The following is a 27,500-nucleotide window of genomic DNA, read 5'->3' as shown; positions in this document are numbered from 1 at the left end:
CACCAGAACCACCGTGAGGGTTCACCAGATCCACCAGGCTTCCTTACTGAACAATGTATTTATTTTCTATGAATTTGTATTGTATTCCTGTTTTGCATTTCAGATTTTATATTTGATGTGTGTATCTTTGTAATTACAGAGCTCATTTGTACAAGAAACCTTGGTTTCACTCTGAACATGACTCCCTCCCAAATTATAGGTTTAAATAAAACAATGATTTTTAAAATTTATTTTACCTTTATTTAACCAGGCAAGTCAGTTAAGAACAAATTCTTATTTTCAATGACGGCCTGGGAACAGTGGGGTTAACTGCCTGTTCAGGGGCAGAACGACAGATTTGTACCTTATCAGCTCGGGGGTTTGAACTCGCAACCTTCCGGTTACTAGTCACACGCTCTAACCACTAGGCTACGCTGCCGCCCCGATTAATACTTGTGTTATTTTATTAAAAGGGAATAAAGATTCTCTGATACATGGGATCACATGAATCAGGTCACCATGGCTTTTGGTCACAAATGAGCCAACCACAGCACATTATAATATACTATTATATACTGGAGGCAGCAATAACAAATCCACAGAATAACAGAGGACTAAGGATATAGATTACTATTCACATACTTTTATTTCCACAGATATCCTCTAGCAGTTAAGAACATACTGTTATACACAGTTACAGAAGCAGTGCATGGTGGGTAGTGGGCACCTACTCAATTAAGGATGACAAAAAATGTGTGTATAAAATAACGTGGGGTGAGAGATTTCCACTGACACAAAATCATCAACCAAATCACCACCTCCTCCATTCTTCTCTTCTTTAAAAAAAAAAAACAAATCTTTTAAATTGGGACGTTGAGGCAAACAGGCTAACTCTACAGCAGAGTTTCACAAACTCGGCCCTTTGGGCAACAACGTTTTGGCTTGTTGTCCTAGCACTACACAGCTGATTAAAAATAATCAAAGATTGACGAGTTGGTTATTTCAATCAGCTGTGTAGTGTTAGGACAACAAACAAAACGTGCACTCAGGACAGTGGTTGGATAACCCTGACTTAGAGGATCTAAAACAAGGGTAGGCGACCCTGGACAGTGGTTGGATAACCCTGATTTAGAGGATCTAAAACAAGGGTAGGCAACCCTGGACAGTGGTTGGATAACCCTGACTTAGAGGATCTAAAACAAGGGTAGGCGACCCTGGACAGTGGTTGGATAACCCTGATTTAGAGGATCTAAAACAAGGGTAGGCGACCCTGGACAGTGGTTGGATAACCCTGACTTAGAGGATCTAAAACAAGGGTAGGCGACCCTGGACAGTGGTTGGATAACCTTGACTTAGAGGATCTAAAACAAGGGTAGGCTGATCCCTGATCCTGGAGCCACTTCATGTTTTTGATCTAACCGTCCTGGAATACCAGCTGTGTTGAATAGATCACTGAACTGATCAATTAGCTCAGTTGGTCAGGTGTGGTCTACCCCTTATCTAGAGGCTTGCTGATGGGGCAGTTGAATAGAGGTCAGGGGTTGAAGGTCAAGGTTCGAGGCCAGGGGTTCAGAGGTGTGATTGATTCATAAAAAATAAAAAAATGGCCCACAGATGGCAACTAGCTTTACGTTGTCGTCATATTTACCACCGGGCTACTATTATTGTACTTTCTGCATGTGATCAACCACATGATCAACTACATGATTAACCACCTGATCAAACAACAGCATCAAACACATTGAAAAGAAAAACAATATATTTTCATCACAAGTTTAAGATTCACAAGTCTTCCATCAGCTCTCTGTGCTCTAGTGCTTCTCCGTTGGCGACTGAACAGATTTTAGAGAAAGAGAGAGGTGAGGGAGAAGAGAGAAGAGGGGGAAGAGAGGAGAGAAGAGAAAGAGAGGAGAGAGAAGAGAGAGAGGTGAGGGGGAAGAGAAGAGAGGAGAGGGAGGAGAGGAGAGTGGGAGGAGAGAGAGAGGTGAGGGGGAAGAGAGGAGAGAGGTGAGGGAGAAGAGAGAGAGAGGGAAGAGAAGAGAGAGAGGTGAGGGAGAAGAGAGAGAGAGGTGAGGGAGAAGAGAGAGAGGGGTGAGGGAGAAGAGAGAGAGGTGAGGGAGAAGAGAGAGGTGAGGGAGAAGAGAGAGAGGTGAGGGAGAAGAGAGGAGAGAGAGAGAGAGAGAGAGGTGAGGGAGAAGAGAGAGAGGTGAGGGAGAAGAGAGAGGTGAGGGAGAAGAGAGAGAGAGAGAGGGAAGAGGTGAGGGAGAAGAGAGAGAGGTGAGGGAGAAGAGAGGGAGAAGAGAGAGAGAGAGAGAGAGAGAGAGAGAGAGAGAGAGAGAGAGAGAGAGAGAGAGAGAGAGAGAGGGGGAAGAGAAGAGAGAGAGGTGAGGGAGAAGAGAGAGAGAGAGGTGAGGGGGGTGAGGGAGAAGAGAGAGGGAGAAGAGAGAGAGGTGAGGGAGAAGAGAGAGAGGTGAGGGAGAAGAGACAGAGGTGAGGGAGAAGAGACAGAGGTGAGGGAGAAGAGACAGAGGTGAGGGAGAAGAGAGAGAGGTGAGGGAGAAGAGACAGAGGTGAGGGAGAAGAGAGAGAGGTGAGGGAGAAGAGACAGAGGTGAGGGAGAAGAGAGAGAGGTGAGGGAGAAGAGACAGAGGTGAGGGAGAAGAGAGAGAGGTGAGGGAGAAGAGAGAGAGGTGAGGGAGAAGAGAGAGAGGTGAGGGAGAAGAGAGAGAGGTGAGGGAGAAGAGAGAGAGCGAGATAGAGAGAGAGGGAAGAGAAGAGGTGAGGGAGAAGAGAGAGGGAAGAGAAGAGAGGAGAGTGGGAGGAGAGAGAGAGGTGAGGGGGAAGAGAGGAGAGAGAGAGTGAGGGAGAAGAGAGAGAGAGAGGGAAGAGAAGAGATGAGGGAGAAGAGAGAGAGGTGAGGGAGAAGAGGGAGAGGTGAGGGAGAAGAGAGAGGTGAGGGAGAAGAGAGAGAGAGAGAGAGAGAGAGAGAGAGAGAGAGGTGAGGGAGAAGAGAGAGAGAGGTGAGGGAGAAGAGAGAGAGAGAGAGAGGGAGAAGAGAGAGAGAGAGAGAGGGAAGAGAGAGAGAGGTGAGGGAGAAGAGAGAGAGAGGTGAGGGAGAAGAGAGAGAGGTGAGGGAGAAGAGAGAGAGAGGTGAGGGAGAAGAGAGAGAGAGAGAGAGAGAGAGAGAGAGAGAGAGAGAGAGAGAGAAGAGAGGTGAGGGAGAAGAGAGAGAGAGAGAGAGAGAGAGAGAGAGAGAGAGAGAGAGAGAGAGAGAGAGAGAGAGAGAGAGAGAGGTGAGGGAGAAGAGAGGAGAGAGGTGAGGGAGAAGAGAGAGAGAGAGAGAGGGAAGAGAGAGAGAGAGAGAGAGGGAAGAGAGAGAGAGGTGAGGGAGAAGAGAGGAGAGAGGTGAGGGAGAAGAGAGAGAGAGAGAGAGGGAAGAGAGAGAGAGAGAGAGAGGGAAGAGAGAGAGAGGTGAGGGAGAAGAGAGAGAGAGGTGAGGGAGAAGAGAGAGAGGTGAGGGAGAAGAGAGAGAGAGGTGAGGGAGAAGAGAGGAGAGAGGTGAGGGAGAAGAGAGAGAGAGAGAGAGGGAAGAGAGAGAGAGAGAGAGAGAGAGAGGTGAGGGAGAAGAGAGGAGAGAGGTGAGGGAGAAGAGAGAGAGAGAGAGAGGGAAGAGAGAGAGAGGTGAGGGAGAAGAGAGAGAGAGGTGAGGGAGAAGAGAGAGAGGTGAGGGAGAAGAGAGAGAGAGGTGAGGGAGAAGAGAGAGAGAGAGAGAGAGAGAGAGAGAGAGAGAGAGAGAGAGAGAGAGAGAAGAGAGGTGAGGGAGAAGAGAAGAGAGAGAGGGAAGAGAAGATAGAAGAGAGGAGAGAGAGAGGTGACTAGCTGCTGGCTGACATTATCTCTATGGAAACGTGAGGCGGAGGTGTGTCAGGGGTCCGTTACCATGGCTTCATCTGACAACACCCGCTGTGTGGGTTACATCAGAAAATGCCTGTCTTCTGATTGGTTTAAAACCTAGTAGGAATGACAGACACGCCTCTCATCAGCATCAAGCTCCTTTCTCAACCCCGCCTCCAGTTCACAACAGAAGAGGCTTGATTCACCAGAAATACTCAATGACAAATATCTATCGAGGAACATATTCACTCATCAACCAGACCCCCAGACTACCATCAACACACCCCAGGTTAACAAGCAGCACACAGAGGTATGGGGGAAAGGAGGAGGAGGAGGAGGAAAAGGATGGTCCTCCTTGAGTCTTTCTTGGCGGTCAGGAATGTCGGTGTGCCTTTTTCATATAGTTTTTTTTTTAATAGTGTTATTTTTTCGTATATTTTTCAGAGACTGTTCTGTTCAGTTTGTTGGTTGTTATGGTAACCGGTCAGAGAAGCGAGTGTGTCCCAGACCTCTTCTTAGAGCCAAAATGGAGTCTGCGGGGCAGCCAGTTTCACCTCCCCCCACCACCACCACCACCACCACCACCAATGGGATTCCTGCCAGTCTGCTGGGCTAGCAGGGCGGGGTGAGCAGAGTAGCTGGTGTGAGAACCGTCTAGATGTGGGTCTGAGAGACAGAGCCATGAGCCATGGCGCCATGAGCCACACACTACCAGTTGGTTTCTGCTGTAGGATGAGTCTGGGGCTAGGGGCCGCTGGGGTGTAGCTGAAACTGTGAACTCTGGGATCTGGATGCTAGCTGAGGCTAGCTGTCGTAGCCTAGCTGACTGAGGCTAGCTGTGTGGGCTGAGGCTGGGTGACTGTGGCCCCTGGGACCTGGATGCTAGGGACCCTTCGTGTGTAACTAAAACTATGGCCCCTGGGCTGAGGCATAGGCTGGAGTTCAGGGGCCAGTCTGTGGCCCCCGTCATCTGTTAGCAGGATAGTAGTTGGGGTCCAGGTAGTTATATCCAGGGGTCTGAGCCAGACAGTAGTCCCTGTCTAGGAAGGTCTCATGGTGATGGACAGGCTCCAGATGGTGGTCTGGCGTGTGGCTCTCAGTCTTGTACAGGCTGGGGGAGGGGACAAACGAGGGTTAATAAATAACCGTTGAAACTGTTTAAAGTAGAAAAACGACATGCACAACAAGGCTGCTAATGTGTAGGTTCATAAACGGCCATTAGAAAATGTGTAGAAAGGTAGACTTGTTCTTAAAGGCCCAATGCAGTCAAAAACATGTTTTTCCTGTATTTTAAATATATTTTTACACTATGAGGATGAAATAATACTGTGAAATTGTGAAAATTACGATCATTACCTTTTAGTGTTAGAGCTGTTTGATAATCATCTATTAGAGCTGTTTGATAATCTATTAGAGCTGTTTGATAATCATCTATTAGAGCTGTTTGATAATCATCTATTAGAGCTGTTTGATAATCATCTATTAGAGCTGTTTGATAATCATCTATTAGAGCTGTTTGATAATCATCTATTAGAGCTGTTTGATAATCATCTATTAGAGCTGTTTGATAATCATCTATTAGAGCTGTTTGATAATCATCTATTAGAGCTGTTTGATAATCATCTATTAGAGCTGTTTGATAATCATCTATTAGAGCTGTTTGATAATCATCTATTAGAGCTGTTTGATAATCATCTATTAGAGCTGTTTGATAATCATCTATTAGAGCTGTTTGTAAATCACTCCCGAGTGAACAGACCTCAGTCAACACATAGTCCTGTTTGGTTCCTACTGAACATACCTCAGTCAACACATAGTCCTGTTTGGTTCCTACTGAACATACCTCAGTCAACACATAGTCCTGTTTGGTTCCTACTGAACAGACCTCAGTCAGCACATAGTCCTGTTTGGTTTCTACTGAACATACCTCAGTCAACACATAGTCCTGTTTGGTTTCTACTGAACCTCAGTCAACACATAGTCCCTGTTTGGTTCCTACTGAACAGACCTCAGTCAACACATAGTCCTGTTTGGTTCCTACTGAACAGACCTCAGTCAAAACATAGTCCCTGTTTGGTTCCTACTGAACAGACCTCAGTCAACACATAGTCCTGTTTGGTTCCTACTGAACCTCAGTCAACACATAGTCCTGTTTGGCTGTGTTTAAAAATAGTTTTAACCCATTTCTAGCGTGATGAACAGAGCCCCAGCCAGGCAGGACTCACCAGTCGGAGCAGTTGGAACAGAAGTCCACAGCGTTGTCTGAGGGACAGTCTTGACAATGCCACCGCACGCCCTGGATAGGCTCTACACCACACACGTCACACTGCAGAGAGAGACACAGGAGTGTATGGTTAACATGCCATTATAAACCAGGAAGAATGGGTCCTGGATGCTGATTGGCTGAAACAACATTTCAGCCTTGTGTATATCAGACAATATACCACAGGTGTGACGTAAGAATACTAGTTTCCTGTTCAATTTCTGTTGGTAACCAGTTTATAACAGCAATAAGGCACCTGGGTGGGTGTGGTATATGGCCAATATACCACGGCTAAGGGCTGTTCATAGGTACGACGCAACGCTGAGCATTCAGAGCTCGAACCACCCCATTTATAACGGCCATTATAATCTGGGTAGGTTTGAGCCCTGAATGCTGATTGGCTGACAGCCGTGGTATGTCAGACCGTATACCGCGGGTATTACAAAACTTTTTTTTTTTTAAATTTAAATATTTGTTAATATTACCTTGGTAACCAGTTTATAATAGCAATGAGGCACCTCTGGGGTTCGTGGTATGTGGTCAATATAACACGGTTAAGGGCTGACTCCAAGAACTCTGCAAACTCAGGACTTACTGTTATAGAGGGACAGTAGAGACAGTCAGCTACCTACCCACCACACCCCCTTACTGTTATAGAGGGACAGTAGAGACAGTCAGCTACCTACCCACCACACCCCCTTACTGTTATAGAGGGACAGTAGAGACAGTCAGCTACCTACCCACCACACCCCCTTACTGTTATAGAGGGACAGTAGAGACAGTCAGCTACCTACCCACCACACCCCCTTACTGTTATAGAGGGACAGTAGAGACAGTCAGCTACCTACCCACCACACCCCCTTACTGTTATAGAGGGACAGTAGAGACAGTCAGCTACCTACCCACCACACCCCCTTACTGTTATAGAGGGACAGTAGAGACAGTCAGCTACCTACCACCCCCTTACTGTTATAGAGGGACAGTCAGCTACCTACCACCCCTTATTGTTATAGAGGGACAGTCAGCTACCTACCACCCCCTTATTGTTATAGAGGGACAGTCAGCTACCTACCACCCCTTATTGTTATAGAGGGACAGTCAGCTACCTACCACCCCTTACTGTTATAGAGGGACAGTCAGCTACCTACCACCCCCTTATTGTTATAGAGGGACAGTCAGCTACCTACCACCCCCTTATTGTTATAGAGGGACAGTCAGCTACCTACCACCCCCTTACTGTTATAGAGGGACAGTCAGCTACCTACCACATCCCCTTATTGTTATATAGAGACAGTCAGCTACCTACCACACCCCCTTACTGTTATAGAGGGACAGTAGAGACAGTCAGCTACCTACCTGCCACACCCCCTTACTGTTATAGAGGGACAGTAGAGACAGTCAGCTAACTACCACCCCCTTATTGTTATATAGGGACAGTCAGCTACCTACCACCCCCTTATTGTTATATAGGGACAGTCAGCTACCCACCACCTCCTTATTGTTATAGAGGGACAGTCAGCTACCCACCACCCCCTTACTGTTATAGAGGGACAGTAGAGACAGTCAGCTACCTACCACACCCCCTTACTGTTATAGAGGGACAGTAGAGACAGTCAGCTACCTACCACCCCCTTACTGTTATAGAGGGACAGTAGAGACAGTCAGCTACCTACCCACCACCCCCTTACTGTTATAGAGGGACAGTAGAGACAGTCAGCTACCTACCACCCCCTTACTGTTATAGAGGGACAGTCAGCTACCTACCACACCCCCTTATTGTTATAGAGGGACAGTCAGCTACCTACCACACCCCCTTACTGTTATAGAGGGACAGTAGAGACAGTCAGCTACCTACCTGCCACACCCCCTTATTGTTATAGAGGGACAGTCAGCTACCTACCACACCTCCTTATTGTTATATAGGGACAGTCAGCTACCCACCACACCCCCATACTGTTATAGAGGGACAGTCAGCTACCCACCACACCCCCTTATTGTTATAGAGGGACAGTCAGCTACCCACCACCCCCTTACTGTTATAGAGGGACAGTAGAGACAGTCAGCTACCTACCACCCCCTTACTGTTATAGAGGGACAGTAGAGACAGTCAGCTACCTACCCACCACCCCCTTACTGTTATAGAGGGACAGTAGAGACAGTCAGCTACCTACCACCCCTTACTGTTATAGAGGGACAGTCAGCTACCTACCACACCCCTTATTGTTATAGAGGGACAGTCAGCTACCTACCACACCCCCTTACTGTTATAGAGGGACAGTAGAGACAGTCAGCTACCTACCTGCCACACCCCCTTATTGTTATATAGGGACAGTCAGCTACCTACCTGCCACACCCCCTTACTGTTATAGAGGGACAGTCAGCTACCTACCACACTCCCTTATTGTTATAGAGGGACAGTCAGCTACCTACCACACCTCCTTATTGTTATATAGGGACAGTCAGTTACCTACCACACTCCCTTATTGTTATATAGGGACAGTAAGCTACCTACCACACCCCCTTATTGTTATATAGGGACAGTAGAGACAGTCAGCTACCTACCACACTCCCTTATTGTTATAGAGGGACAGTCAGCTACCTACCACACCTCCTTATTGTTATATAGGGACAGTCAGCTACCCACCACACCCCCATACTGTTATAGAGGGACAGTCAGCTACCTACCACACCCCCTTACTGTTATAGAGGGACAGTCAGCTACCTACCACACCCCCATACTGTTATAGAGGGACAGTCAGCTACCTACCACACCCCTTACTGTTATAGAGGGACAGTAGAGACAGTCAGCTACCTACCTGCCACACCCCTTACTGTTATAGAGGGACAGTCAGCTACCTACCCACCACACCCCCTTACTGTTATAGAGGGACAGTAGAGACAGTCCGCTACCTACCTGCCACACCCCCTTATTGTTATAGAGGGACAGTAGAGACAGTCAGCTACCTACCCACCACCCCTTACTGTTATAGAGGGACAGTAGAGACAGTCAGCTACCTACCTGCCACACCCCTTATTGTTATAGAGGGACAGTAGAGACAGTCAGCTACCTACCCACCACCCCCTTACTGTTATAGAGGGACAGTCAGCTATCTACCCACCCCCCTTACTGTTATAGAGGGACAGTAGAGACAGTCAGCTACCTACCTACCACACCCCTTATTGTTATAGAGGGACAGTAGAGACAGTCAGCTACCTACCACAACCCCTTATTGTTATAGAGGGACAGTCAGCTACCTACCCACCACACCCCCTTACTGTTATAGAGGGACAGTCAGCTACCTACCACACCCCTTACTGTTATAGAGGGACAGTCAGCTACCTACCACACCCCCTTACTGTTATAGAGGGACAGTAGAGACAGTCAGCTACCTACCTACCACCACCCCTTATTGTTATAGAGGGACAGTAGAGACAGTCAGCTACCTACCTACCACACCCTCCCTTATAGAGGGACAGTAGAGACAGTCAGCTACCTACCACCCCCTTACTGTTATAGAGGGACAGTAGAGACAGTCAGCTACCTACCACACCCCTTACTGTTATAGAGGGACAGTCACCTACCTACCACCCCTTACTGTTATAGAGGGACAGTAGAGACAGTCAGCTACCTACCACCCCCTTACTGTTATAGAGGGACAGTAGAGACAGTCAGCTACCTACCACACCCCCTTACTGTTATATAGGGACAGTAAGCTACCTACCACACCCCCTTATTGTTATATAGGGACAGTAGAGACAGTCAGCTACCTACCACACTCCCGTATTGTTATAGAGGGACAGTCAGCTACCTACCACACCTCCTTATTGTTATATAGGGACAGTCAGTTACCTACCACACTCCCTTATTGTTATATAGGGACAGTAAGCTACCTACCACACCCCCTTATTGTTATATAGGGACAGTAGAGACAGTCAGCTACCTACCACACTCCCTTATTGTTATAGAGTGACAGTCAGCTACCTACCACACCTCCTTATTGTTATATAGGGACAGTCAGCTACCCACCACACCCCCATACTGTTATAGAGGGACAGTCAGCTACCTACCACACCCCCTTACTGTTATAGAGGGACAGTCAGCTACCTACCACACCCCCATACTGTTATAGAGGGACAGTCAGCTACCTACCACACCCCCTTACTGTTATAGAGGGACAGTAGAGACAGTCAGCTACCTACCTGCCACACCCCTTACTGTTATAGAGGGACAGTCAGCTACCTACCCACCACACCCCCTTACTGTTATAGAGGGACAGTAGAGACAGTCCGCTACCTACCTGCCACACCCCTTATTGTTATAGAGGGACAGTAGAGACAGTCAGCTACCTACCCACCACCCCCTTACTGTTATAGAGGGACAGTAGAGACAGTCAGCTACCTACCTGCCACACCCCTTATTGTTATAGAGGGACAGTAGAGACAGTCAGCTACCTACCCACCACCCCCTTACTGTTATAGAGGGACAGTCAGCTATCTACCCACCACCCCCTTACTGTTATAGAGGGACAGTAGAGACAGTCAGCTACCTACCTACCACACCCCCTTATTGTTATAGAGGGACAGTAGAGACAGTCAGCTACCTACCACACCCCTTATTGTTATAGAGGGACAGTCAGCTACCTACCCACCACACCCCCTTACTGTTATAGAGGGACAGTCAGCTACCTACCACACCCCCTTACTGTTATAGAGGGACAGTCAGCTACCTACCACACCCCTTACTGTTATAGAGGGACAGTAGAGACAGTCAGCTACCTACCTACCACCACCCCCTTATTGTTATAGAGGGACAGTAGAGACAGTCAGCTACCTACCTACCACACCCCCTCCCTTATAGAGGGACAGTAGAGACAGTCAGCTACCTACCACCCCCTTACTGTTATAGAGGGACAGTAGAGACAGTCAGCTACCTACCACACCCCCTTACTGTTATAGAGGGACAGTCACCTACCTACCATCCCCTTACTGTTATAGAGGGACAGTAGAGACAGTCAGCTACCTACCACCCCCTTACTGTTATAGAGGGACAGTAGAGACAGTCAGCTACCTACCCACCACACCCCCTTACTGTTATAGAGGGACAGTCAGCTACCTACCTACCACACTCCCTTATTGTTATAGAGGGACAGTAGAGACAGTCAGCTACCTACCTACCACACCCTTATTGTTATTACATTTACATTTAAGTCATTTAGCAGACGCTCTTATCCAGAGCGACTTACAAATTGGTGCATTCACCTTATGACATCCAGTGGAACAGTCACTTTACAATAGTGCATCTAAATCTATTAAGGGGGGGTGAGAAGGATTACTTTATCCTATCCTAGGTATTCCTTAAAGAGGTGGGGTTTCAGGTGTCTCCGGAAGGTGGTGATTGACTCCGCTGTCCTGGCGTCGTGAGGGAGTTTGTTCCACCATTGGGGGGCCAGAGCAGCGAACAGTTTTGACTGGGCTGAGCGGGAACTGTACTTCCTTAGTGGTAGGGAGGCGAGCAGGCCAGAGGTGGATGAACGCAGTGCCCTTGTTTGGGTGTAGGGCCTGATCAGAGCCTGGAGGTACTGAGGTGCCGTTCCCCTCACAGCTCCGAGGCAAGCACCATGCTTGGGACAGTAGAGACAGTCAGCTACCTACCTACCACCCCTTATTGTTATATAGAGACAGTCAGCTACCTACCTACCACACCCTCTTACTGTTATAGAGGGACAGTCAGCTACAGGTGATGTGAGGCTTGGCATGGTGATGTGAGGCTTGGCATTGTGCATGGTGATGTGAGGCTTGGCATTGTGCATGGTGATGTGAGGCTTGGCATTGTGCATGGTGATGTGAGGCTTGGCATTGTGCATGGTGATGTGAGGCTTGGCATTGTGCATGGTGATGTGAGGCTTGGCATGGTGATGTGAGGCTTGGCATTGTGCATGGTGATGTGAGGCTTGGCATTGTGCATGGTGATGTGAGGCTTGGCATTGTGCATGGTGATGTGAGGCTTGGCATTGTGCATGGTGATGTGAGGCTTGGCATTGTGCATGGTGATGTGAGGCTTGGCATTGTGCATGGTGATGTGAGGCTTGGCATTGTGCATTGTGATGTGGGGCTTGGCATTGTGATGTGGGGCTTGGCATTGTGCATGGTGATGTGAGGCTTGGCATCGTGCATGGTAATGTGAGGCTTGGCATTGTGCATGGTGATGTGAGGCTTGGCATTGTGCATGGTGATGTGAGGCTTGGCATTGTGCATGGTGATGTGAGGCTTGGCATTGTGCATGGTGATGTGAGGCTTGGCATTGTGCATGGTGATGTGAGGCTTGGCATTGTGCATGGTGATGTGAGGCTTGGCATTGTGCATGGTGATGTGAGGCTTGGCATTGTGCATGGTGATGTGAGGCTTGGCATTGTGCATGGTAATGTGAGGCTTGGCATTGTGCATGGTGATGTGAGGCTTGGCATTGTGCATGGTGATGTGAGGCTTGGCATTGTGCATGGTGATGTGAGGCTTGGCATTGTGCATGGTGATGTGAGGCTTGGCATTGTGCATGGTGATGTGAGGCTTGGCATTGTGCATGGTGATGTGAGGCTTGGCATTGTGCATGGTGATGTGAGGCTTGGCATTGTGCATGGTGATGTGAGGCTTGGCATTGTGCATGGTGATGTGAGGCTTGGCATTGTGCATGGTGATGTGAGGCTTGGCATTGTGCATGGTGATGTGAGGCTTGGCATTGTGCATGGTGATGTGAGGCTTGGCATTGTGCATGGTGATGTGAGGCTTGGCATTGTGCATGGTGATGTGAGGCTTGGCATTGTGCATGGTGATGTGAGGCTTGGCATTGTGCATGGTGATGTGAGGCTTGGCATTGTGCATGGTGATGTGAGGCTTGGCATTGTGCATGGTGATGTGAGGCTTGGCATTGTGCATGGTGATGTGAGGCTTGGCATTGTGCATGGTGATGTGGGGCTTGGCATTGTGCATGGTGATGTGGGGCTTGTGTGCAGCTGCCCGGCCATGGAAACCCATTTCATGAAGCTCCTGAATAACAGTGACCTCTTGGCTACATAGCTGACGCACACTGGACTGTCCATTAATCACGGTACTCCACTCTGCTTGTTTGTTTTATCTGTCGGCCTAGTTGCATAGTCAACGCCATTTTACCTGCTGTTTGTTGTGCTAGCTGATTAGCCTCGCCCACTGTTTTTAGCTAGCTTTCTCAATTCAACACCTGTGACTACTGTATGCCTCGCTGTATGTCTCTCTCAAATGTCAATATGCCTTGTATACTGTTGTTCAGGTTAGTTATCATTGTTTTAGTTCACAATGGAGCCCCTAGATCCACTCTGCATACCCCTGTTACCTCCTTTGTCCCACCTCCCACACATGCGGTGACCTCACCCATTACAACCAGCATGTCCAGAGATGCAACCTCTCTCATCATCACCCAGTGCCTGGGCTTACCTCCGCTGTACCCGCACCCCACCATACCCCTGTCTGCGCATTATGCCCCGAATATATTCTACCATGCCCAGAAACCTGCTCCTCTTATCCTCTGCCCCCAACGCTCTAGGCGACCAGTTTTGATAGCCTTTAGCCGTACCCTCATACTACTCCTTCTCTGTTCCGCGGGTGATGTGGAGGTAAACCCAGGCCCCGCATGTCCCGAGGTACCCTCATTTGTTGACTTCTGTGATCGAAAAAGTCTTGGTTTTATGCATGTCAACATCAGAAGCCTCCTCCCTAAGTTTGTTTTACTGACTGCTTTAGCACACTCTGCTAACCCTGATGTCCTTGCCGTGTCTGAATCCTGGCTCAGGAAGGCCACCAAAAATTCAGAGATTTCCATACCCAACTATAACATCTTCCGTCAAGATAGAACTGCCAAAGGGGGCGGAGTCGCAGTCTACTGCAGAGATAGCCTGCAAAGTAATGTCATACTTTCCAGGTCCATACCCAAACAGTTTGAACTACTAATTTTGAAAATTACTCTCTCCAGAAATAAGTCTCTCACTGTTGCCGCCTGCTACCGACCACCCTCAGCTCCCAGCTGTTCCCTGGACACCATTTGTGAATTGATCGCCCCCCATCTAGCTTCAGAGTTCGTTCTGTTAGGTGACCTAAACTGGGATATGCTTAACACCCCGGCAGTCCTACAATCTAAGCTAGATGCCCTCAATCTCACTCAAATCATCAAGGAACCCACCAGGTACAACCCTAACTCTGTAAACAAGGGCACCCTCATAGACGTCATCCTGACCAACTGGCCCTCCAAATATACCTCCGCTGTCTTCAACCAGGATCTCAGCGATCACTGCCTCATCGCCTGTATCCGCCACGGAGCCGCAGTCAAACGACCACCCCTCATCACTGTCAAACGCTCCCTAAAACACTTCTGTGAGCAGGCCTTTCTAATCGACCTGGCCCGGGTATCCTGGAAGGACATTGACCTCATCCCGTCAGTTGAGGATGCATGGTCATTCTTTAAAAGTAACTTCCTCACCATTTTAGATAAGCATGCTCCGTTCAAAAAATGCAGAACCAAGAACAGATACAGCCCTTGGTTCACTCCAGACCTGACTGCCCTCGACCAGCACAAAAACATCCTGTGGCGGACTGCAATAGCATCGAATAGCCACCGTGATATGCAACTGTTCAGGGAAGTCAGGAACCAATACACGCAGTCAGTCAGGAAAGCTAAGGCCAGCTTCTTCAGGCAGAAGTTTGCATCCTGTAGCTCCAACTCCAAAAAGTTCTGGGACACTGTGAAGTCCATGGAGAACAAGAGCACCTCCTCCCAGCTGCCCACTGCACTGAGGCTAGGAAACACGGTCTCCACCGATAAATCCATGATTATCGAAAACTTCAATAAGCACTTCTCAACGGCTGGCCATGCCTTCCGCCTGGCTACTCCAACCTCGGCCAACAGCTCCGCCCCCCGTAGCTCCTCACCCAAGCCTCTCCAGGTTCTCCTTTACCCAAATCCAGATAGCAGATGTTCTGAAAGAGCTGCAAAACCTGGACCCGTACAAATCAGCTGGGCTTGACAATCTGGACCCGCTATTTCTGAAACTATCTGCCGCCATTGTCGCAACCCCTATTACCAGCCTGTTCAACCTCTCTTTCATATCGTCTGAGATCCCCAAGGATTGAAAGCTGCCGCAGTCATCCCCTCTTCAAAGGGGTGACACCCTGGACCCAAACTGTTATAGACCTATATCCATCCTGCCCTGCCTATCTAAGGTCTTCGAAAGCCAAGTCAACAAACAGGTCACTGACCATCTCGAATCCAACCGTACCTTCTCCGCTGTGCAATCTGGTTTCCGTGCCGGTCACGGGTGCACCTCAGCCACACTCAAGGTACTAAACGATATCATAACCGCCATCGATAAAAGACAGTACTGTGCAGCCGTCTTCATCGACCTCGCCAAGGCTTTCGACTCTGTCAATCACCATATTCTTATCGGCAGACTCAACAGCCTCGGTTTTTCGGATGACTGCCTTGCCTGGTTCACCAATTACTTTGCAGACAGAGTTCAGTGTGTCAAATCGGAGGGCATGCTGTCCGGTCCTCTGGCAGTCTCTATGGGGGTGCCACAGGGTTCAATTCTCGGGCCGACTCTTTTCTCTGTGTATATCAATGATGTTGCTCTTGCTGCGGGCGATTCCCTGATCCACCTCTACGCAGACGACACCATTCTATATACTTTCGGCCCGTCATTGGACACTGTGCTATCTAACCTCCAAACGAGCTTCAATGCCATACAGCACTCCTTCCGTGGCCTCCAACTGCTCTTAAACGCGAGTAAAACCAAATGCATGCTTTTCAACCGATCGCTGCCTGCACCCGCATGCCCGACTAGCATCACCACCCTGGATGGTTCCGACCTTGAATATGTGGACATCTATAAGTACCTAGGTGTCTGGCTAGACTGCAAACTCTCCTTCCAGACCCACATCAAACATCTCCAATCGAAAATCAAATCAAGAGTCGGCTTTCTATTCCGCAACAAAGCCTCCTTCACTCACGCTGCCAAGCTTACCCTAGTAAAACTGACTATCCTACCGATCCTCGACTTCGGCGATGTCATCTACAAAATGGCTTCCAACACTCTACTCAGCAAACTGGATGCAGTCTATCACAGTGCCATCCGTTTTGTCACTAAAGCACCTTATACCACCCACCACTGCGAATTGTATGCTCTAGTCGGCTGGCCCTCACTACATATTCGTCGCCAGAACCACTGGCTCCAGGTCATCTACAAGTCCATGCTAGGTAAAGCTCCGCCTTATCTCAGTTCACTGGTCACGATGGCAACACCCATCCGTAGCACGCGCTCCAGCAGGTGTATCTCACTGATCATCCCTAAAGCCAACACATCATTTGGCCGCCTTTCGTTCCAGTACTCTGCTGCCTGTGACTGGAACGAATTGCAAAAATCGCTGAAGTTGGAGACTTTTATCTCCCTCACCAACTTCAAACATTGGCTATCCGAGCAGCTAACCGATCGCTGCAGCTGTACATAGTCTATTGGTAAATAGCCCACCCATTTTCACCTACCTCATTCCCATACTGTTTTTTATACTGTTTTTATTTATTTATTTTTCTGCTCTTTTGCACACCAATATCTCTACCTGTACATGACCATCTGATCATTTATCACTCCAGTGTTAATCTGCAAAACTGTATTATTCGCCTACCTCCTCATGCCTTTTGCACACATTGTATATAGACTGCCCATTTTTTTCTACTGTGTTATTGACTTGTTAATTGTTTATTCCATGTGTAACTCTGTGTTGTCTGTTCACACTGCTATGCTTTATCTTGGCCAGGTCGCAGTTGCAAATGAGAACTTGTTCTCAACTAGCCTACCTGGTTAAATAAAGGTGAAATAAATAAAAAATAAATAAAAAACAGTTCTTGTACTGATGACGCTTCCAGAGGCATTTTGGAACTGGGCAGTGATGTAGCCGAGGACAGACACTTAGCGCTGCGCTCTTCAGCACTCAACGGTCCAGTTCTATGAGCTTGTGTGGCCTAACACACGGGTGTGTGTACCGTGTATCCATGGTCATGTGTGTACCGTGTATCCATGGTCATGTGTGTACCCTGTATCCATGGCGATGTGTGTACCTTGTATCCATGGTCATGTGTGTACCTTGTATCCATGGTGATGTGTGTACCTCGTATCCATGGTGATGTGTGTACCCTGTATCCATGGTGATGTGTGTACCTTGTATCCATGGTGCAGGGCCATGCTACTCTCAGCCTGGATCTCCTGCAGTTTGTGTTTCTTCATTCTCTTCAGCTCCAGAAGCTCCTTGTACTCCGGCAGGTGTCTCAACTCCACAGGTACACCCTCCTCATCCTGGACACACACACACACACAGACACACACACACACACACACACACACACACACACACACAGACACAGACACAGACACACACACACACACACACACACACACACACACACACACACACACACACACACACACACACACACACACACACACACACACACACACACACACACACACACACACACACACACACACACACACACACACACACACACACACACACGGTCAAGGACAGACACTCTTTAGTATGACAGACTAAGAGTCAGGTTTCTGAAAAGGAGTGTTTGTCGTGACAGGAACGGTCAAGACTAAAGACAAACGCCCTGCTTCCTTTACTGAATGACTGTCTGAGCTTTGCTGCTGACGCACTTTCACAGCATGTCTGGCTCCCGGCAGGGCACAGCTGGGTCTTAAAGGTTACACATCAGAAGCAGATGGAAATGAGAGAGAGAGAGAGAGAGAGAGGAAAGAGAGAGACAGAGAGGAAAGAGAGAGGGGAAAGGGAGAGAGAGAGAGGAAAGAGAGAGACAGAGAGGAAAGAGAGAGGGGAAAGGGAGAGAGAGAGAGGAAAGAGAGAGGGGAAAGGGAGAGAGAGAGAGAGAGAGAGAGGGGAGAGAGAGAGAGAGAGAGAAAGAGGAAAGAGAGAGGGGAAAGGGAGAGAGAGAGAGGAAAGAGAGAGACAGAGAGAGGAAAGAGAGAGGGGAAAGGGAGAGAGAGAGAGAGAGAGAGAGAGAGGGGAAAGAGAGAGAGAGAGAGAAAGAGGAAAGAGAGAGGGGAAAGGGAGAGAGAGAGAGGAAAGAGAGAGACAGAGAGAGGAAAGAGAGAGGGGAAAGGGAGAGAGAGAGTGGAAAGAGAGAGACAGAGATAGAGGCGTGTGGTCAGTGTGTGGTACCGTGTGGTCAGTGTGTGGTACCGTGTGGTCAGTGTGTGGTACCGTGTGGTCAGTGTGTGGTACCGTGTGGTCAGTGTGTGGTACCGTGTGGTCAGTGTGTGGTACCGTGTGGTCAGTATGTGGTACCGTGTGGTCAGTGTGTGGTACCGTGTGGTCAGTGTGTGGTACCGTGTGGTCAGTGTGTGGTACCGTGTGGTCAGTGTGTGGTACCGTGTGGTCAGTGTGTGGTACCGTGTGGTCAGTGTGTGGTACCGTGTGGTCAGTGTGTGGTACCGTGTGGTCAGGTGGTCAGCGTGTCGTCGGGGTCCTGCAGGGAGCTGTAGGTCAGTGTGTGGTCAGCGTGTCGTACCGTGTCGTCGGGGTCCTGCAGGGAGCTGTAGGTCAGTGTGTGGTCAGCGTGTCGTACCGTGTGGTCGGGGTCCTGCAGGGAGCTGTAGGTCAGTGTGTGGTCAGCGTGTCGTACCGTGTGGTCGGGGTCCTGCAGGGAGCTGTAGGTCAGTGTGTGGTCAGCGTACCGTGTCGTCGGGGTCCTGCAGGGAGCTGTAGGTCAGTGTGTGGTCAGGTGGTCAGCGTGTCGTACCGTGTCGTCGGGGTCCTGCAGGGAGCTGTAGGTCAGTGTGTGGTACCGTGTGGTCAGCGTACCGTGTCGTCGGGGTCCTGCAGGGAGCTGTAGTAGGCCGCTCTCTCATCCTCTTCTTCCATAAAGACGGGAGGCTCATATGAGGTCAGGAAGGTAGACGGTCGGTACAGGTGCCTGTTCAGGTGGTGCTGCCTCTTATTGGACACCTACAGAGACAACACATTACTTATGATTGATTACAGATTACTTATGGTTACAGATTACTTATGGTTACAGATTACTTATGGTTACAGATTACTCGCGTCTCTTAGTCATTTAACTAAACCCACTGGTTATACAACTAAACCCACTGGTTATATAACTAAACCCACTGGTTATGAAACTAAACCCACTGGTTATACAACTAAACCCACTGGTTATACAACTAAACCCACTGGTTATACAACTAAACCCACTGGTTATACAACTAAACCCACTGGTTATACAACTAAACCCACTGGTTATACAACTAAACCCACTGGTTATACAACTAAACCCACTGGTTATACAACTAAACCCACTGGTTATACAACTAAACCCACTGGTTATACAACTAAACCCACTGGTTATACAACTAAACCCACTGGTTATACAACTAAACCCACTGGTTATATAACTAAACCCACTGGTTATATAACTAAACCCACTGGTTATAAAACTAAACCCACTGGTTATGAAACTAAACCCACTGGTTATAAAACTAAACCCACTGGTTATAAAACTAAACCCACTGGTTATGAAACTAAACCCACTGGTTATGAAACTAAACCCACTGGTTATGAAACTAAACCCACTGGTTATACAACTAAACCCACTGGTTATACAACTAAACCCACTGGTTATACAACTAAACCCACTGGTTATGAAACTAAACCCACTGGTTATAAAACTAAACCCACTGGTTATAAAACTAAACCCACTGGTTATAAAACTAAACCCACTGGTTATTAAACTAAACCCACTGGTTATAAAACTAAACCCACTGGTTATAAAACTAAACCCACTGGTTATAAAACTAAACCCACTGGTTATAAAACTAAACCCACTGGTTATTAAACTAAACCCACTGGTTATTAAACTAAACCCACTGGTTATTAAACTAAACCCACTGGTTATTAAACTAAACCCACTGGTTATTAAACTAAACCCACTGGTTATGAAACTAAACCCACTGGTTATAAAACTAAACCCACTGGTTATACAACTAAACCCACTGGTTATACAACTAAACCCACTGGTTATTAAACTAAACCCACTGGTTATTAAACTAAACCCACTGGTTATGAAACTAAACCCACTGGTTATACAACTAAACCCACTGGTTATGAAACTAAACTCACTGGTTATATAACTAAACCCACTGGTTATAAAACTAAACCCACGGGTTATAAAACTAAACCCACGGGTTATAAAACTAAACCCACGGGTTATAAAACTAAACCCACTGGTTATTAAACTAAACCCACTGGTTATTAAACTAAACCCACTGGTTATTAAACTAAACCCACTGGTTATTAAACTAAACCCACTGGTTATTAAACTAAACCCACTGGTTATAAAACTAAACCCACTGGTTATTAAACTAAACCCACTGGTTATTAAACTAAACCCACTGGTTATAAAACTAAACCCACTGGTTATTAAACTAAACCCACTGGTTATAAAACTAAACCCACTGGTTATTAAACTAAACCCACTGGTTATAAAACTAAACCCACTGGTTATTAAACTAAACCCACTGGTTATAAAACTAAACCCACTGGTTATAAAACTAACCCCACTGGTTATTAAACTAAACCCACTGGTTATGAAACTAAACCCACTGGTTATACAACTAAACCCACTGGTTATACAACTAAACCCACTGGTTATAAAACTAAACCCACACATCCAGAGGTGAACTAAGGTAAGTCAGTTTAGGGGAGAGGAGAGGTTTGAGAACCACTGAGGGAGGGGTTATGTAGATACCTTCTTGCTGTACATGCACATGTTGGGGGTCCTCCCAGGAACAGGGATTCCTGCTTTAGTCAGTTTGATGAAGTACTTCTGTACGCGGCTGGCCACCTGCGCACACGCACACACACACACACACATCTTTATACTGTGACAAACACCTTCAGAGACCTGTTTCTCCGACCTGTACCCAGATCAGGGTTATATTAACCTGTTTCTCCGACCTGTACCCAGATCAGAGTGTTATATTAACCTGTACCCAGATCAGAGTGTTATATTAACCTGTTTCTCTGACCTGTACCCAGATCAGAGTGTTATATTAACCTGTACCCAGATCAGAGTGTTATATTAACCTGTACCCAGATCAGAGTGTTATATTAACCTGTACCCAGATCAGAGTGTTATATTAACCTGTACCCAGATCAGAGTGTTATATTAACCTGTTTCTCTGACCTGTACCCAGATCAGAGTGTTATATTAACCTGTACCCAGATCAGAGTGTTATATTAACCTGTTTCTCCGACCTGTACCCAGATCAGAGTGTTATATTAACCTGTACCCAGATCAGAGTGTTATATTAACCTGTACCCAGATCAGAGTGTTATATTAACCTGTACCCAGATCAGAGTGTTATATTAACCTGTACCCAGATCAGAGTGTTATATTAACCTGTTTCTCTGACCTGTACCCAGATCAGAGTGTTATATTAACCTGTTTCTCTGACCTGTACCCAGATCAAGGTGATATTATAACATGTTTCTCTGAGGACCTGCACACGCATACCTTTGAAAATGTAAGTGTGTGTGTCAGCGTGTGTGACCTGTTTAGCGGTCCTGTTGCCCAGGGCGTCAGCTATCTTCTGCCAGCGTTTAGACTCCACCTCCTCAGGAGGAAACTGCAGTAGGAGATGCTCCAGCTTCTTCTACACACACACACACACACACACACACACACACACACACACACACACACACACACACACACACACACACACACACACACACACACACACACACACACACACACACACACACACACACACACACACACACACACACACAAAGAGGGAAAATCAATCAAAGGTATTTATATAGCCCTTCTCACATCAGCTGATGTCACAAAGTGCTGTACAGAAACCCAGCCTAAAACCCCAAACAGCAAGCAATGCAGGTGTAGAAGCACGGTGGCTAGGAAAAACTCCCTAGAAAGGCCAAAACCTAGGAAGAAACCTAGAGAGGAACCAGGCTATGAGGGGTGGCCAGTCCTCTTCTGGCTGTGCCAGGTAGAGAGGAACCAGGCTATGAGGGGTGGCCAGTCCTCTTCTGGCTGTACCAGGTAGAGAGGAACCAGGCTATGAGGGGGGGGCAGTCCTCTTCTGGCTGTGCCAGGTAGAGAGGAACCAGGCTATGAGGGGTGGCCAGTCCTCTTCTGGCTGTACCAGGTAGAGAGGAACCAGGCTCTGAGGGGTGGCCAGTCCTCTTCTGGCTGTACCAGGTAGAGAGGAACCAGGCTATGAGGGGTGGCCAGTCCTCTTCTGGCTGTACCAGGTAGAGAGGAACCAGGCTCTGAGGGGTGGCCAGTCCTCTTCTGGCTGTACCAGGTAGAGAGGAACCAGGCTCTGAGGGGTGGCCAGTCCTCTTCTGGCTGTGCCGGGTGGAGATTATAACAGAGTACTTGGCCGATCAAATAGGGACGATTTCAAGTTTTCATAACAATGGGTAATCAGCCTTTTTGGATGCCGATTATGGCCGATTACATTGCAACCCACGAGGAAACTGCGTGGCATGCTGACCACCTGCTACGGGAGTGCAGAAAAAAGCAAAAAGCAGAAAAAAGGACCTTTTGGCTGCAATGAGCCAAGGTTAGTTGCTAGCTAGCATTAAACTTACCTTATAAAAAACTATCAATCTTCACATCATCCCTAGTTAACGACACATGGTTGATTATAATACTAGTTTAACTAGCTTGTCCTGCGTTGCATATAATCAATGCGGTGCCTGTTAATTTATCATCGAATCACAGCCTACTTCGACTTCGCCAAACAGGGTGATGATTTAACAAAAGTGCATTTACGAAAAAACCACATTCGTTGCACCAATGTACCTAACCATTCACATCAATAACTTGCTTAAAATACATACAAACCTGCATATTTAGTTACAATAAATGCATGTTTGCAGCCAATATTAAATTGTGTCAATTCTCTTGCATTCAGTGCAAGCAGAGTCAGTGTATTTGCAACAGTTTGGGCCGCCTGGCTCGTTGCGAACTGTGTTGCTTCCTAACAAGGACTTATTAATTTGCCAGAATTGTACATAATTATAACAGAACATTGAAGGTTGTACAACGTAACAGCAATATTTAGACTTAGAGATGCCACCCGTTAGATAAAATACGGAACGGCTCCGTATTTCACTGAAAGAATAAACATTTTGTTTTCTAAGTTACCGTTTCCGGATTTGACCATATTAATGACCTAAGGATCGTATTTCTGTGTGTTATTATGTTATAATAAAGTCTATGATTTGATAGAGCAGTCTGACTGAGCGGTGGTAGGCACCAGCAGGCTCGTAAGCATTCATTCAAACAGCACTTTCATGCATTTTCCAGCAGCTCTTAGCAACGCTTGAGATCAACTCCTGAGATTAGACTGGCAATACTAAAGTACCTATTAGAACACTCAATAGCCAAAGGTATATGAAATACAAATGGTATAGAGAGAAATAGTCCTATAATTCCTATAATAACTACAACCTAAAATGTCAAATGCAAGGAACTTAAACGTTCGCTTTCTTACATGGCACATATTGCACTTTTACTTTCTTCTCCAACACTTTGTTTTGGCATTATTTAAACCAAATTGAACATGTTTCATTATTTATTTGAGACTAAATATATTTTATTGATGTTTTATATTAAGTTAAAATAAAAGTGTTCATTCAGTATTGTTGTAATTATCATTATTACAAATATATATAAAAATAATCCGATTAATCGGTATCGGCTTTTTTTGGTCCTCCAATAATCGGCATCTGTGTTGAAAAATCATAGTCGGTCGACCTTCATAGATGACCAGCAGGGTCTGGTAATAAAAACCACAGAGGTTGTCGAGGGAGCAACAGGACAGCACCTCAGGAGGAAATGTCAGTTGGCTTTTCATAGTTGATCATTCAGAGTTAGAGACAGCAGGTGCGGTAGAGAGAGAGAGAGAGAGACAGTAGAAAGACCACAGACACACACACATTACCTGTAAAGACCATACACACATTATCACTAAGGACCACACACACATTACCTGTAAGGACCACACACACATTATCACTAAGGACCACACACACATTGTCTATAAAGAACACACACACACAGACACACACAGACACATCCTTGTCAGTACCTGTTCTTCCACGGTCCACAGCTGGTTGAAGGTGTCAGGTTTACTCTGGTGACACAGCCGCCCTCGGATCATCTGGACACAGAGAGAGACGGGTTAGAGAGAGAGAGAGAGAGAGAGAGAGAGAGAGAGAGAGAGAGAGAGAGAGAGAGAGAGAGAGAGAGAGAGAGAGAGAGAGAGAGAGAGAGAGAGAGAGAGAGAGAGAGAGAGAGAGAGAGAGAGAGAGAGAGAGAGAGAGAGAGAGAGAGAGAGAGAGAGAGAGAGAGAGAGAGAGAGAGAGAGAGAGAGAGAGAGAGAGAGAGAGAGAGAGAGAGAGAGAGAGAGAGAGAGAGAGAGAGAGAGAGAGAGAGAGAGAGAGAGAGAGAGAGAGAGAGAGAGAGAGAGAGAGAGAGAGAGAGAGAGAGAGAGAGAGAGAGAGAGAGAGAGAGAGAGAGAGAGAGAGAGAGAGAGAGAGAGAGAGAGAGAGAGAGAGAGAGAGAGAGAGAGAGAGAGAGAGAGAGAGACGGGTTAGAGAGAGAGAGAGAGAGAGAGAGAGAGAGAGAGAGAGAGAGAGAGAGAGAGAGAGAGACGGGTTAGAGAGAGAGAGAGACGGGTTAGAGAGAGAGAGAGACGGGTTAGAGAGAGAGAGAGACGGGTTAGAGAGAGAGAGAGACGGGTTAGAGAGAGAGAGACGGGTTAGAGAGAGAGAGACGGGTTAGATTTCATGGTGAAATCCCTGAGCGGTTTCCTTCCTCTCCGGCAACTGAGTTAGGAAGGACACCTGTATCTTTGTAGTGACTGGGTGTATTGATAATGTGTAATTAATAACTTCACCATACTCAAATGGATATTCAATGTCTTCTTTTTAAAATATTGTAACCATCTACTAATAGGTGCCTTTCTTTGTGAGGCATTGGAAAACCTCCCTGGTCTTTGTGGTTCATTCTGTGTTTGAAATTCACTGCCTAACCAAGGGACCTTACAGATAATTGTATGTGTGGGGTACAGAGATGAGGGACCTTACAGTATGTGTGGGGTACAGAGATGAGGGACCTTACAGTATGTGTGGGGTACAGAGATGAGGGACCTTACAGTATGTGTGGGGTACAGAGATGAGGGACCTTACAGTATGTGTTGGGGTACAGAGATGAGGGACCTTACAGTATGTGTTGGGGTACAGAGATGAGGGACCTTACAGATAACTGTATGTACAGAGTTGAGGGACCTTACAGTATGTGTGGGGTACAGAGATGAGGGACCTTACAGATAACTGTATGTACAGAGATGAGGGACCTTACAGATAACTGTATGTACAGAGATGAGGGACCTTACAGATAACTGTATGTACAGAGATGAGGGACCTTACAGATAACTGTATGTACAGAGATGAGGGACCTTACAGATAACTGTATGTACAGAGATGAGGGACCTTACAGATAACTGTATGTACAGAGATGAGGGACCTTACAGATAACTGTATGTACAGAGATGAGGGACCTTACAGATAACTGTATGTACAGAGATGAGGACCTTACAGATAACTGTATGTACAGAGATGAGGGACCTTACAGATAACTGTATGTACAGAGATGAGGGACCTTACAGATAACTGTATGTACAGAGATGAGGGACCTTACAGATAACTGTATGTACAGAGATGAGGGACCTTACAGATAACTGTATGTACAGAGATGAGGGACCTTACAGATAACTGTATGTACAGAGATGAGGGACCTTACAGATAACTGTATGTACAGAGATGAGGGACCTTACAGATAACTGTATGTACAGAGATGAGGGACCTTACAGATAACTGTATGTACAGAGATGAGGGACCTTACAGATAACTGTATGTACAGAGATGAGGGACCTTACAGATAACTGTATGTACAGAGATGAGGGACCTTACAGATAATTGTATGTACAGAGATGAGGGACCTTACAGATAACTGTATGTACAGAGATGAGGGACCTTACAGATAACTGTATGTACAGAGATGAGGGACCTTACAGATAACTGTATGTACAGAGATGAGGGACCTTACAGATAACTGTATGTACAGAGATGAGGTAGTCTACCAATAGGAGCCCTTCTTTGCGAGGCATTGGATACAGGGTACAGAGATGAGGTAGTCTACCAATAGGAGCCCTTCTTTGCGAGGCATTGGATACAGGGTACAGAGATGAGGTAGTCTACCAATAGGAGCCCTTCTTTGCAGGGCATTGGATACAGGGTACAGAGATGAGGTAGTCTACCAATAGGAGCCCTTCTTTGCAGGGCATTGGATACAGGGTACAGAGATGAGGTAGTCTACCAATAGGAGCCCTTCTTTGCAGGGCATTGGATACAGGGTACAGAGATGAGGTAGTTGTTCAACACTATTATTACACACAGAGTGAATCCATGTGACTCATTAAGCACATTCTTACTCCTGAACTATTTAGGCTCCTTGACATAACAAAAGGGGTTGAATACTTATTGACTGAAGACATTGCCGCTTTTAATTTGGTTTGATTTGTAAAAATGTTGAAAAACATAATTCCTCTCATGGGGTATTATGGTTTATTATGTGTTGGCCAGTGACAAAACAAATCTACATTTCTATTTATTAATTGAACCTGTATTTAACTAGGCAAGTCAGTTCAGAACAAATTCTTATTTACAATTCCTACAGGGGAACAGTGGTTAACTGCCTTGTTCAGGGGCAGAACGACAGATTTTTACCTTGTCAGCTCAGGGATTCGATCCAGCAACCTTTCGGTTACTGGTCCAACACTCTAACCACTAGGCTACCTTCCGCCCCTCCACTCTAACCACTAGCCTACCTTCCGCCCCTCCCCTCTAACCACTAGGCTACTCTGCTGCCTCTACACTCTAACCACTAGGCTACCTGCCGCCCCTCCACTCTAACCACTAGGCTACCTGCCGCCCCTCCACTCTAACCACTAGGCTACCTGCCGCCCCTCCACTCTAACCACTAGGCTACCTGCCGCCCCTCCACTCTAACCACTAGGCTACCTGCCGCCTCTACACTCTAACCACTAGGCTACCTGCCGCCCCTCCACTCTAACCACTAGGCTACCTGCCGTCTCTACACTCTAACCACTAGGCTACCTGCCGCCCCTCCACTCTAACCACTAGGCTACCTGCCGCCCCTCCACTC

At 47.1% G+C, this 27,500-nt stretch overlaps 1 protein-coding gene across 2 annotated transcripts in view; it reads right to left on the bottom strand.

The window, feature by feature from the left end:
- Positions 1–3,732: 3,732 nt before the first annotated feature.
- The window catches only part of LOC124009247 (ZZ-type zinc finger-containing protein 3-like), a 39,614-nt gene continuing 15,846 nt past the window's right edge, over positions 3,733–27,500 (bottom strand). The window contains exons 5-11 of one of the 2 annotated variants that reach the window (XM_046320843.1): positions 24,361–24,432; positions 21,787–21,888; positions 20,982–21,077; positions 19,037–19,180; positions 17,371–17,505; positions 6,099–6,199; positions 3,733–4,984 (exon numbers count right to left, since the gene is read on the bottom strand). In XM_046320843.1, the coding sequence (XP_046176799.1) occupies positions 4,840–4,984; positions 6,099–6,199; positions 17,371–17,505; positions 19,037–19,180; positions 20,982–21,077; positions 21,787–21,888; positions 24,361–24,432 (795 nt within the window). In that variant the 3' untranslated portion in view covers positions 3,733–4,839. The remainder of the gene's footprint in view (positions 4,985–6,098; positions 6,200–17,370; positions 17,506–19,036; positions 19,181–20,981; positions 21,078–21,786; positions 21,889–24,360; positions 24,433–27,500) is intronic. The other variant, XM_046320844.1, reaches the window with a different exon arrangement.

The sequence above is a fragment of the Oncorhynchus gorbuscha genome, linkage group LG22, assembly GCF_021184085.1.
Source record: "Oncorhynchus gorbuscha isolate QuinsamMale2020 ecotype Even-year linkage group LG22, OgorEven_v1.0, whole genome shotgun sequence".
Taxonomy (NCBI): domain Eukaryota; kingdom Metazoa; phylum Chordata; class Actinopteri; order Salmoniformes; family Salmonidae; genus Oncorhynchus; species Oncorhynchus gorbuscha.
This window is presented reverse-complemented; position numbering and strand designations above follow the sequence as displayed.